The following is a 14,347-nucleotide window of genomic DNA, read 5'->3' on the forward strand; positions in this document are numbered from 1 at the left end:
CCGTCTCAAAGTTGTATTTAGAGCGATTCGTGCGCGCGGTGATCTACGTACTTCTGTATTCAAGACGTCTTCGCTCCAATCAACCCCGTTTTCACCTCCACCCCGTACACGCCCACTGTCTGTACTTAATCGCCGATACGCGTTTTTGGTACAAATTTTTTAAAATATCCATCGTATTGGCCGTCAACTGCGCCGCTCATCGTCGTGATGACCTTTACGGCGATGTTAGCGTCCAACTCGACGGACTTGTTTCTTTTATTAAGTCGTTTTAGATCAAATTTGCGATTTAAATTGTATAAATCTAACGTAATGATCCATGGGTGTCATTGATTAATATAATATGTAACGCAATATGTCTTTTTTTTCAAACACAATACGGGATCTTATTACCGTATTTTCCGGACTATACGTCGTTCCAGAGTATAAGTCGCACTTTTATTGACCTTATTCAGCCCTGCTAATGGCAAATTTGGGAAAAGTTTCGCCTCAAAAATATTATATAAAGTAGTGTTGATTTGTTTACCGTATTTTCCGGACTATACGTCGCTCCGGAGTATAAGTCGCGCCAGACAGAAAATGCACAATAATGAAGAAAAAAACATATATAAGTCGCATTTTTGGGGGAAATTTATTTTACAAAATCCAAGACAAAGAACAGACATTTTATCTTTAAAGACAAGTTCTAATAATAATAACGACAATAACGTGAAATTATTTAGTTGAATAATTTCACATTTAAGTCGCACCTCTGGACAAACTATGAACAAAGTGACGCTTATAGAGAGTTTGAAGACTTTTTATACTGTCCATTTAAATGCTGTTCTGTTTTTTTACCTGTAGGTGGTGCAAGGGAACGAGAACACCTATGACGTCGTGTTGAAGGACCTGGGCCCTCCGATCGTGGCTCGTATGATCCGGTTCCACCCTCTGTCCGACCGCGTGATGAGCGTTTGTCTCCGAGTGGAGCTGTACGGTTGTGTTTGGAACGGTGAGACGCGTAAATTATCTTTGTGAATTATAATGTGCAGCTAAACCCGTCAAGTCGAGTGTGTTTTTATTTATTTTTTTATAGCACAACAGTTGATCAAAGTGAACAGAGCTGCGGCGGTTCATCAGGATAATTATGACTAGTCAGTTAAAGTTACCGTCTGTGACTTTATTAGTTTTTTTCCCAGTAGATGTCAGATGTGGAACCTGTTGCCCCGTCTCCCTCTGACACATATTAATGTTTAAACAAATGAGGTGAAAACTTCATCGGACGACACTTCTGTGTTTACAAAGGCAGGTGTTTGTCTCAATGCTAACGCTAATGCTAATTTTGAGGCATGACAAATATTAAAATAACACCACAATCTGAAATAATGTAAATAAAAAAACAGTCTTTACATGAATCGGTTATATTTTTAATAGGTTGTTAATTTTATATTTCATTCTTTTGATAAGTTAGCGTTGGCTTTGAAACACAGTGAGCTAGCTAGCACGTTGCTCTAACTTGATAGTCTTTACATTAATCAATTTAATTTTTAATAGGTTGTTTATTTTATATTTTATGCTTTGAATAAGTTAGCATTAGCTTTGAAACACTTTAAGCTAGCTAGCATGATGCTGTAACTGAATAGTGTTTACATGAATCACTTTTATTTCTAATAGGTTGTTTATTTTATATTTTATCCTATTAATAAAAGTTAGCTTTGCAACACAGTGAACTACTTAGCTCGCTACCGTTACTCAGTAGTCTTTTCATTAATCAATTTTATTTTTAATAGGTTATTTTATATTTTATGCTTTTAATAAGTTAGCATTAGCTTTGAAACAATAGCACCAAATAGTAACACCATGAAAATCAACACATGCTAACTAAACACATGCTAGCTAAACGCATGCTAGCTAAACGCATGCTAGCTAAACACATACGCATGCTAGCTAAACACATGCTAGCTAAACACATGCTAGCTAAACACATGCTAACTTATTTACAGAAATGTCAATTAATATGCACTGTCCCTGAAATAAATAAATAAAATAAAATAAATAAAACTAAACATATGCTAGCTAAACACATGCTAACTAAACACATGCTAGCTAAACACATGCTAGCTGAACAACAGTTAAATCCACCTTATCTAAATATGAATGACTGCAATCAGAAAATCACAAAGACTTCCATGAGGTGACATCATCCCCCTGCAAACAACAAAATATATCTCGTCTTATTTAGCTAAAAAAAAAGCTAACCCTGTAGCTACATGTTCTGAAATGCATGTGACGAACGCTCTGGGACAAGTTTACCTTATACACTATGAATTAAGTTTGTCAGAAGTCTAAAAACTCAGATACAAATCGATACCAAAACTCGTATCGAAACTAGATACTCATTTGAGCAGGTATCGATACTAAAGTCACATTCACAGGACAGAAATGAACCTTTCCCGAATGATCTTGAGCCGAACAAAGCAGAAGAAATATAAGACACACAGACAAAGCAAACAAAAGAAACAAAAGAGAACAATAGTAGGGCCATTAAAGGTTGAAGTCCAGCAGTAATCTGACCAGAGAAGCCAAACATCTTCACTCCTACAACTTTCTTTTGTGATGGATCAGACTTGGATGATCTAAGGACTACACAGACACCATTTAATGTTGAAAATCACATTGTTTTACCTAAAAAAAAAGAGTGTTTTTATTATTATTGTGGTATCGGTCAGTGGATTCCTTAGTATCGGAATCAGCTTTTTGAACATAAATCTCAAATCTAACCAAATATTGCTTCATAAAAACTGCAACTATATAGATTTTTTTCCCCAAAATCGTTGCGCCCTCCTTACCGTAGACCTTCCTTACGCCACAGTACACGTTTTTACCCCATTGTAATGATTATAATATGCGCATGTTTCCCGCATCGACTCGTAGCATTCCATCAAATTTACGACCTCTTCGGGGTTTGCGACGCTAAAAAAGAAGCCGCGCGATGATGTACGGTTTGGGCCAGTGTTACCCCAAGCACAACACTCGCTAACTGAGTATTTATGGCCAGGTCACCCCCCCCTCTCTTTCTCCATCTACCAACTTAACGCCGCAACGACCCGGCTGTAAATCAGAGCCGTCGCGGAGGTTAGAAATCTGCGGCGAGATCGTCTTTTTTAAATACGCCCCAATTGGGAATTCGCAAGAGCAGCCACACGGTTTAAAAGCAAGAAACAATGACACACTCAGGATTGAATGTCAAGTCTTTCACCTCCCATCCTGTGTCGGGTTACCCCCTCTGTTTGTTTAAAGAGGCACTGTGGAACTTCTCTGGTGTTGGTCCGTCTGTTTTCGCTGTAGAGGTGTTTTTGCTTTGCCCAGAATGTTCCATAGTTGGGTATTAAATATGGTAAAAGACACTCAAAGCGCTTTACAAGAAGAAATACACTAGGGGCGAGGTGAGTGTCTTGCCCAAGGACACAACGCACCGCCAAATGACCACTCAACCATGTTTTTTTTGTTTTTTTTATGTCAAGAGCGGGATTCGAACCGCCAACATTCGGGTCAGTGCACAAATGTTCTACCAACTGGACTTTTTTTTGCGCAAACGTTCTACCGACTGGACTTTTTCTTTATGTTGAGAGCGGGATTCGAACCACCAACCTTCAGATCAGTGCACAAATGTTCTACCAACTGTCGCCCACATATTTATCTTGCAGTTACTTTTAGGTATTGGTGTTTACTTAAAAAAAAAAAAAAAATTCTTGAAATACGTTCATTTTTACCATTAGCGGGGTGGCCTCTGCGCAGATCTGACCTGTAACTTGGCCTGCTCGTGTCCTCTGCTGCTCTCTATGAAGATGGACAGTTGAATGCCATACTGTGGAACATTCAGAAGTTCAAAAGTTGCTGCTTCAGTTTTGGTCAGATCACTGCTGGACACTGCCTTATATTTGTCTGAAGGGAGGAGCTAATTAAACTAACCCAACCTTTAATGACCCTACTTGCTCGCTCCATTGTTCACTTTGTTTTCTTTGTTTGCTTTGGGTCTGAGGATGGAGTTATAAATTGGGGACAGGTAGGAAAGAACAGGAATGAGGGCCTTAGACACCACCGGTCCCCAATTTATAACTCCATCCTCAGACCCAAATCAAACAAAGGAAACAAAGAGAACGATAGAGCGAGCTAGTAGGGCCATTAAAGGCTGAATGTAGATCCATTTAGGCTGAAACTGTAAACAGCTATTGTTTACAGTTTCAACCTTTAATGACCCTACATGCTCGCTCCATTGTTCACTTTGTTTTCTTTGTTTGCTTTGGGTCTAAGGATGGAGTTATAAATTGGGGACAGGTAGGAAAGAACAGGAACGAGGGCCTTAGACATCACCTGCCCCTGATTTATAACTCCAAAGGAACAAAGGAAACAAAGAGAACAATAGGGTGAGCTAGTAGGGCCATTAAAGGTTGAATGTAGGTCCATTTAGGCTGAAACTGTAAACAATATCTTGGAGGAGCTGTCAAACGTCTTCACTCTTACAACGTTTTGTTCAGTTGACAGATTTTACTTGGACAGGGCTAATATTTGCACGTTTTAGCGTTTCAGCTATTGGGTTTAAATCTCTCGCAGAGGCCAATGTTTTGTTTGTTTTGGGGTTTTTTTTTAACCCTTTTGTGCGAAGAGGACACTTTAGAAAACGTGACTACACTGCTCTTGAATCCACTTGGCAGTAAAAACAGGTTTGTGGATGAGTTTGTTGTCATTTCAAATCATATCATTCGGGGGAAAATAACCAAAATCAGCGCAAAATATCGTCAGAGTTCAATGGCCGTTCGCTTTTACGGATTCGAAACAATCAGTATCTGCATCAGTCGTGGAAAAACCCCATGCCGGTCCATCTCTAATCTCCATGGAGTCAAGTTTATGGCAAACCCTCCACCAGAAAAGCTACACAGTGCGTCTTTATATTCAACTCTGAGGTGTATTTTACTTGCTAACGCTGTAGTTTAAGCCTCTACAAACCAGTTCTGTATCACTTTAGCACTTCATATTTCAGTTTTTTCTTCAAACGTTAACCTCGCAGAGTTTAAAATATGCTCTGCGAGGTCCGATTTGATTTCTAAAAACTCACAATTCCAACCCCAATCCCAACATTTATCAGCTTCAAGAAGTTATTTTCCCAAGCGTGTTTATCCCCGACGGTCGTTCTCTCGTTTGTTTTAGTCAGGTACAGTCTGCACACTCTGCGTCACGTAATGGTCCAGGTTGAGTTGTTTATTATTTGAAAGTGAAAGTAAATCTCCAGCCTGACGTATCAGAGTGGGCTGATTAGCTGGAGAGCGCAAACGGCCGGTTTCAGTTTCAGAGTTTAATGACTTTGGCCCATTCAGATCCTGTTGAATGGGACGTGTTTGTTTTTTTTGGGTTTTTTTTTTTTTTTTTTTTCAATCTGCGTCTCCTTCCAATCCCCGCACCGTTTTTCACAGCTTAATTTGAAATGCATGAAATGTTCCAACGCAGTTCTCATCAGGTGCTGGGTAATAGCTCACATTTACATAAAGCTGCACTACGTAACTTTTCGCGTTGACGTCTGCCGCCTGCTCGTCTCCATGGAAGTGGTTTTTGATTTGACTGTTCCGCACTTTGGCGTTAAAAATGATCTGTCTTGTGTTTTATTCGTCAACGTGTTTTTATTGCTCAAAAAAAAATTTAAAAACACAGACTCCTCGCCACAGATCTGCTTCAGACTCATTTTAGTCTTAAATGTTCATTTTTTATTATTATTATTATTAATTTTTTTTTTGTATTTATTTATTTTTGAGTTATTTTGAGGTGTTTTTTTTTATTATTTCAATTTTTTCTATTTTCAGTTTTTTTATTTATTTTCTTTATTGTTCTTTTCTTTTCTTTTTTGTTTTTTTAGTTATTTAGAGATTTTTTTTAATTTATTTTTTGTTATTTCAATTTTATTTTTTTTAAAAACTGTGTTCTGTCTCTCTGTACCTGCTGCTGTCAGACTCATTTTGGTCTTAAATGTTCTTTTTTTTTATTATTTTGAGTTTATTTTTTATTTGTATGTATTTATTTATTTATTTATTTATTTATTTATTTATTTTTGAGTTATTTTGAGGTTTTTTTATTATTTCAATTTTTATTATTTTCAGTTTTTTTTGTTTATTTTCTTTATTGTTATTTTCAGGGGTTTTTTGTTTGTTTGTTTTTTAGTTATTTAGAGATTTTTATTATTTTTTTTTTTTTTATTTCTATTTTTTTATTTTTTTTAACTGTGTCATCTCTCTGTCTCTGCTGCTTCAGACTCATTTTGGTCTTAAATGTTCATATTAACCCTCTACATGATCCTGGGGTTTTTATTTCACTTTTGTGTCTATTTTGCCTCCACTAGTGTTTGGGAACTAACTTTACAGATCACGAACAGATTCTCCCAGGAAGCTTCTTGCTGTTTTGGACATTTACTGTAGATTAGACTGTAACACAAAAGAGAGATCTGCACATTACAATCATGTTTTTATATTTCTATGAACAAATATTATGCAGAGATACATAAAACAATATATAGTTGTTTATTATAATATCTGCACAACATTAGCTTAAAAGTAGATGCAACTAATGAAAACATGTGTAAAACTGTTGATTAGCATCACGCTAACATGAATGGAAAATCCCATAGACATGCTAGTGCTATTAGCGGCTTCCATTTTAGTGCGAATGTCCACTGTAAATCAACTTAAAGCGCCTCAAATGAGTTTATAGAGCGAGCGAACGTGTTATAACGTTACAATACTGACAGACAGATGTTTGCGTGGGGTCAAATGACAGTTTACAGAGATTAAACACAGAGAAAAATGACTGAACTGATGAAAGTCTGAAAACAATATGGCAGCTACGGCAGCTCTGAATAGACAAAACAGAACAACTCAAAACAGAAATGTCTGTCTCCACTGGGGGCAGAACAATGTACAGAACGGAGGTACTGACAGGAAGAGTCGTTACTTTCAACAGTCTTGCTTTGGATTGGCTCTTCGGTTGCTATGATACTCACGGTTGGAATAACAAATATGGAACTCGGCTCTAAATTCGCGGCTATAACTGCTCTGGCCTCGATTAGCTTCACTTGACTGGAGTGTGGGCGACGTCACACTCAGTCCACGTCTTTACACAGTCCGTGGTCCTGATATAGACCAGGTTTTGTTCCAGTTCAGTCCCAGTTTTGATTTAATGTGTTGTTTGTAAATGACACACCATAGTTATATTATTTCAAAGTAACACGAGAACTTCTGTTTGCTCTTCCGACTGTCAGATTTCTTAGATGTTTACTCTCTGTGTTTGAGTGGGTTTCCTTCGGCTGCTCCTTTTTCACCCATGGGATTAAAACACGAATGATACGATATTCTCCGGTCCTGACCAAACCTACGATCTGGAGATGCGTCCCCGTTTGTCACATGACCACATCGCCCCTGTCCAGTTCAGAATTCTTTTTTTTTCCATTTTTTGATCGTTCTTTTGCAGTGTCCAAAACTCTGGAGCTCGTTGTCCATAGAGTTACGTTCCATCTCTGACCTGCCTCTGTTTAAAACCAAACTTAAAACTTACTTATTTAGAACGGCTTTTAGCACTTAGCCCTGCGACACTTTCTTTATTTTAATGATGTAAAGTTTGTGTGATGTTTATTGTTTTTAATCGTGTTTTTAATGTTGTACAGCACTTTGCTCGGCTTTGGTTGTTGGAAGGTGCTATAGAAATAAAGTTTAATTGATTGATTGATTGATTGATTCGTCACCCACTGCTCCTGACAGCTTTAACCCAAGTGTCACTGAAGGAAGGGTCAAATGCAGCGCTCTTATTTCCGTGTAATGACGCTAAAATAAAAGTTGATTAAAGTTCTTTTCTTCCAGACGGGCTGAAGGCGTACACCGCTCCTGTGGGTCACATCATGCACCTGTCCGGGAGGCCCATTTTCCTCAACGACTCGACCTACGACGGCAGCACGGAGCAAGGGTACGTGACGCAACGACGCTACTCCTTTGTCTGAAATTTTCCACAGTATGGCTTTTATATATCTCACATTTATACGACTATTTTACATCCAGCTGTGAGGTTTTATCGCTGCAAAAAACATGCATTCTTTCTGTGAGGGGGTTCGCAGCTCCTTTAAACTCGGCCTGGTAGCGTCACGTGCTTGTTTCCGTGGTGATAGTCACGCTTAATGCCTTACGGTGAAACTTTCTGGGCACAGCAACAGCATCAAAACATCTACTACGGGGCCCCGCATAGGACATTTGCGAAATATAATATTAACGCGTGGCCACGAGATAATATCACGTTCCCACACGATATTATCACGAGGGAACGAGAAAATTATCACGAGGGAATGAGATATTTTCTTGAGGGAACGAGATATTTTCTTGAAGGAACGAGATATTTTCTTGAGGGAACGAGATATTTTCTTGAAGGAACGAGATATTTTCTTGAAGGAACGAGATATTTTCTTGAAGGAACGAGCAGCATCCCCAGCATTTTTATTTTTTAAGTTAAATATCTCGTGCACTCGTGAAAACATATGTATAGAAATTATTATTACATATTTTTGACAAGCAGGTGCAGCAGGCGACCTCTTGGTGTCGCACATGTGAAGTACAGGTAGAAAAGGAAGCGCGGTAAAAAGAAGGGAAGAGAGGCTTGTATGCGATTGGGACAGTCGGGACGTCAAAATCAAACATTATTTTATGCTGGGGATGAGCTACAATGACACATTAGCGACGCTCGCTTTGGACGGTTATATTTAAGCAAAAGACGTTTGATGAGGACATCTGCGCATGTCTAAATTAAGTCGTTCCCTCAAGAAAATATCTTGTTCCCTCGTGATAATTATCTCGTTCCGTCCTGATAATATCGTGTGGGAACGTGATATTATCTTGTGGCTACGTGTTAATATTATATTTCGCAAATGTCCTATGCAGGGCTCCGTACATCCAGTGTGCGCAAACTCTTTTCAGCAAGAGCCACAATCAAAACAAAGACAAACCTGAGGACGGATGACTGGTGGTCGACGCAGTGAATAATTGTGCATTTATAACAGACTTTTATTCATGCTTAGATCCTCAAAGGGACACACTAAGTATTAGATATTTGCTTCATCAAGGTAGATTTTTAAAAACTTGTAGTAAAAAAAAAAAAATACTGCTTAAATGTAATATGGGCCAAGAAAAATAGGTCTGAGGGCCACATTTGAGCTACAGTTACAGAGAGTTTTATTCAGACTCGAGTCGAGATTCAGAGGGTCAAATGTTTCTTTAATCATTTTGTGTCAGTTAATGTCACTAAACTGTGGAAAGTTTTGTATAAAATCACAAAGATAAAGTCATAAAACATGCGTTAATATCTTTAAAATAAGTTTCTCTGTGAGCATCAGAAGGGACGGGTAATGGATCAGTCTGTATTTGGTTTAGTCCCAGTTTAGTCCCTTTTTAGTCCTGGTTTAGACCTGGTTTAGACCTATTTTAGTCCTGGTTTAGTCCCTTTTTAGTCCTGGTTTAGACCCTTTTTAGTCCCTTTTTAGTCCTTTTTTAGTCCTGGTTTAGACCTGGTTTAGACCTATTTTAGTCCTGGTTTAGACCTGGTTTAGTCCCTTTTTTGGTCCCTTTTTAGTCCCTTTTTAGTCCTGGTTTAGACCTGATTTAGACCTGGTTTAGTCCCGGTTTAGTTCCATTTTAGTCCTGGTTTAGACTTGTTTTAGTCCCAGTTTAGGCCCTTTTTAGTCCTGGTTTAGACCTGATTTAGACCTGGTTTAGTCCAGGTTTAGTCCCTTTTTAGTCCCTTTTTAGTCCTGGTTTGGACCTGTTTTAGTCCTGGTTTAGTCCCTTTTTAGTCCTGATTTAGACCTGTTTTAGTCCTGGTTTAGTCCCTTTTTAGTCCTGGTTTACACCTGGACATCAAGGCAGATTTTTAAAAACTTGCAGTAAAAAAAAAAAACCTGCTTAAATGTAACACAGGCCAATTCACGTGGAAGCCTGAGGACCAAGAAAAATCGGTCTGAGGGCCACATTTAGCCCCTGGGCCGTAGTTTGCACATACCTGATCTACATGCTGTACGTGATTATTTTTATTATTTTTGACTGGGGCCACCTTATGTCTTGATCTTTTCACTTTTTGAAGTTACAGCGAAAAAAATGAACTCACTTTGTTAATTCGCGCCAACGGACGAGATGTTGGAATTTGTGCGTCACACGGATCAGTTTAATAATCACAGAATTAACCACTGTGACGTTTAAATGGAAAATTCTGCTGTAGAATCTTTAAAACGAAGCTCTGTTCATAACGGGGTGACAGAACTTAAATGTAAATGAGCCACTGCAACAAAATCATTTCCTGAAAACGTTTAATAAAGTCTAATCTAATCTCGTAATCGAAATGTCCCAATGCAGAGTTTTTATCAGGCGAGTCGTAATAAGTTACACACTGAAACATGCGGCTGTAAAAATAACCCAACCTGCGTAAATAAATAACCCAGAGCTCGGTCACTATTGTGTTATTTTGACCAAACCTGTCACGATAACACGTTTTGAAGTTTGATATATCGCTCAAGTAAATATAGATGATAATATTGAAATAAATTTATGTTACTGACACAAAAAAAACCCCCCAAAAAGAACAGATTTAAACCATAAAAACTACAAAAATCACGAGCTGCAGTAAATAAACAGCAGATTGAAACACTTTAGTCGTTATTTTGCATCTGGATTGAGTCACAGAAGTTTTTAATTCAAACTTTTATGGCCTAAATCTGATCGTACAGCCAAAAATAACCAAAAAAAAATGCTCCAATTGTGCAAAGAAAAATTCCACATGAGAAACACTGACCCCAAAAATATTGTTCCAACTTTCATATATAGAATTAATGATAGAATCTGGTTTATATTTGACTTCTCTGATGGGTTAATTCTACTTAATACATGGATTAATGCCAAAAAATGCATAATAATGATTAAAAAAACCAAACAAATTTCACATATAAGTCACATCTGAGTATAAGTCGCCCCCAGACAAACTATGACCATTTTGGTCCCTTTTCAGTCCTTTTTTAGTCCTGGTTTAGACCTATTTTAGTCCTGGTTTAGACCTGGTTTAGACCTGGTTTGGACCTGTTTTAGTCCTGGTTTAGTCCCTTTTTAGTCCTGGTTTAGCCCTGGTTTAGACCTGGTTTGGACCTGTTTTAGTTCTGGTTTAGTTCTGGTTCAGTCCTGGTTCAGTCCTGGTTCAGTCCTGGTTTAGTCCTGTTTTAGTCCTGTTTTAGTCCTGGTTTAGTCCTAGTTTAGTCCCTTTTTAGTCCCTTTTAGTCCTTTTTTAGTCCTGGTTTAGTCCTGGTTTCGTCCCAGTTTAGTCCCTTTTTAGTCCTTTTTTAGACCTGTTTTAGACCTGGTTTAGTCCTGGTTTTAGTCCCGGTTTCTTCCTGGTTTAGACCTAGTTTAGACCTGGTTTAGCCCTGGTTTAGACCTGGTTTGGACCTGTTTTAGTCCTAGTTTAGTCCCTTTTTAGTCCCTTTTTTGGTCCCTTTTTAGTCCTCGTTTCGTCCTGGTTTCGTCCAGGTTTCGTCCTGGTTTAGTCCTGGTTTAGACCTGGTTTAGACCTAGTTTAGTCCTGGTTTAGACCTGGTTTAGTTCTGGTTTCTTCCTGCTTTAATTCTGTTCATTAGTTCATTAACACAAAATGATTAAACTATTGCAAAGTTTCAGATAAAATCACAAAGATAAACTCATAAAACATGCGTAAATATCTTTAAAATAACTTTCCCTGTGAGCATCAGCTGAGACGAGTAATGGAAGAGTCTGTATTTGACCCATTTCGCTGTGTTTTTTGACCCAGATCCTTCATTATGTTCCATTTAAAATGACCCAGCTATGACCCAACCTGTGGACCGAGTGTTTGACTTAAGTGAAACGACCCAACTCTGTGAAAATAACCCCAAAAAAGTGACCCAGCAGCCCCAAAACAGCAACTGGATAGAAAAACAAACCCAGAATGTTCCAAATTATGACTCAAACTCACAATTTTTGCATTTGTCCAACCACATTACGCAAAAATACCTCGAAAAACATGCATCTCCACAGATAGACCTGGTGTTAGATCTGGTTTAGTCCCAGTTTAGTCCCAGTTTAGTCCCTTTTTAGTCCCTTTTTAGTCCTGATTTAGACCTGGTTTAGTCCCGGTTTAGTCCTGGTTTCGTCCCAGTTTAGTCCCTTTTTAGTCCCTTTTTAGTCCTGATTTAGACCTGGTTTAGTCCCGGTTTAGTCCTGGTTTCGTCCCAGTTTAGTCCCTTTTTAGTCCTGATTTAGACCTGGTTTAGTCCCTTTTTAGTCCTGGTTTAGACCTGGTTTAGTCCCGGTTTAGTCCTGGTTTCGTCCCAGTTTAGTCCCTTTTTAGTCCTGATTTAGACCTGGTTTAGTCCTGGTTTAGACCTGGTTTTTGTCCCGGTTTCGTCACAGTTTAGACCCTTTTTAGTCCCTTTTTAGTCCTGATTTAGACCTGGTTTAGTCCTGGTTTAGAGCTGATTTTAGACCTGGTTTAGTCCCAGTTTCGTCCCAGTTTAGTCCCTTTTTAGTCTTGATTTAGTCCTGGTTTAGACCTGGTTTAGACCTGTTTTAGTCCCGGTTTCGTCCCAGTTTAGTCCCTTTTCAGCAGGGCCGCCTCTCCACAGATCTAAACACAGAAAACTATGGACTTTTTTACTCTGGAATGATCTCACATGAGCACAACTCGCTGAGGTTTTGGAGTTTGCGGTCGGACTTTCAACACTGTTTTTCCAAATTTAATCAAGATAAAGATTCCCGGGGGTTGCGGTCTGGAGCTGTCGTCACATCTGTTAACAGTAACACGGATAGCTTCCCTGAAACTTATTCTGGTGTCCGCCTAATCGAATGGGAATTACAGTATTTTTTTAAGCGCTTGGGGATTTGAGGCGTGTTTCCTGACCATAATGTTTTGGCATGAAAAATTTGGCTGGATCCACGCTTACATAGTCTGGGTGGTTAATGGAGCTGAAATGTTTTGCTAGCCGCCGAGCTAGCAAGAACGCTCTCTGATGTAATCCAGGCGCACTCATAACAGATGTCCATGTGCATGACCCTTCAGAGCAAAATTTAAACATCTGAAACGCAGCGATTTTCAAACTAAAATCTGCTTTAAAAAGTGTAAAAACTTTTCGCTCAAACTGCTGAAAAAAAAACGTGAAATCCGGTCTCACTGTAATCTCGTCTCCATGGAGATATTATTGCTTTGCCTGGAATGTTCCGCAGTGTGACATTAAAAGCGTCCATTATCGACGAGACGATGACGTGGGACCACCCGGCCGAGTAACAGGTCAGATCTGCGGAAAGGCGACTACGCTTAAAACTGAACTGTATGTTTTGAAACCAGATTTTCCAGGTTTAAAATATATTTAAACTCGCCAAAACTACCTGAAACAACACGGTAATTTCCAATTGGTTTAGACCTATTTTAGTCCTGGTTTAGACCTGGTTTAGTCCTGGTTTTAGTCCCAGTTTAGTCCCTTTTTTGGTCCCTTTTTAGTCCTGGTTTAGACCTGGTTTAGACCTGGTTTAGACCTATTTTAGTCCTGGTTTAGTCCCAGTTTAGTCCCTTTTTTGGTCCCTTTTTAGTCCTGGTTTTAGTCCCAGTTTAGTCCCTTTTTTGGTCCCTTTTTAGTCCTGGTTTAGACCTGGTTTAGACCTGGTTTAGACCTATTTTAGTCACTTTTTAGTCCCAGTTTAGTCCCTTTTTTGGTCCATTTTTAGTCCTGGTTTAGACCTGGTTTAGACCTATTTTAGTCCTGGTTTAGTCCCTTTTTAGTCCCTTTTTAGTCCTTTTTTAGTCCTGGTTTAGACCTGGTTTAGACCTATTTTAGTCCTGGTTTAGTCCCTTTTTAGTCCCTTTTTAGTCCCTTTTTAGTCCTGGTTTAGACCTAGTTTAGACCTGGTTTAGTCCCTTTTTAGTCCTTTTAGACACAGCAGAAGGATAACATGCAGCACTTTTAAATAAACTTGAAACCAGATTTTCCAGGTTTAAAATATATTTAAACTCGCCAAAACTACCTGAAACAACACTGTAATTTCCAATGCAAATAATTTTATGTATTTTTTGCAGTTTCACATGAATTTGTTTTGATTTTCACATTTTTAAGAGTAAAAATCAGGTTAAACGGTTTTTCCTTTACCTTAAACATTCTGAGCATCATAATTATTCACAGTGAGTTTTGCCATCACAATAAAACTAACGACAACTAGCATGCTAACCACAGCCTGTATAAAGAAGTGGACTGAGTGCGACGTCACCCACGGCGTTCAGCTCCAATTGAAGCTCGTCGATGCTAGCA

At 38.6% G+C, this 14,347-nt stretch overlaps 1 protein-coding gene across 5 annotated transcripts in view; it reads left to right on the forward strand.

Moving 5' to 3' along the window:
* The window catches only part of ddr1 (discoidin domain receptor tyrosine kinase 1), a 130,174-nt gene that overhangs the window by 74,917 nt on the left and 40,910 nt on the right, over positions 1 to 14,347 (forward strand). For all 5 annotated transcript variants that reach the window (XM_055227672.1, XM_055227675.1, XM_055227674.1 and 2 more), the window contains exons 6-7: positions 841 to 988; positions 7,875 to 7,977. In XM_055227672.1, coding sequence (XP_055083647.1) covers positions 841 to 988; positions 7,875 to 7,977 — 251 coding nt within the window. The remainder of the gene's footprint in view (positions 1 to 840; positions 989 to 7,874; positions 7,978 to 14,347) is intronic.

The sequence above is a fragment of the Periophthalmus magnuspinnatus genome, chromosome 16 (assembly GCF_009829125.3).
Source record: "Periophthalmus magnuspinnatus isolate fPerMag1 chromosome 16, fPerMag1.2.pri, whole genome shotgun sequence".
NCBI lineage: Eukaryota > Metazoa > Chordata > Actinopteri > Gobiiformes > Gobiidae > Periophthalmus > Periophthalmus magnuspinnatus.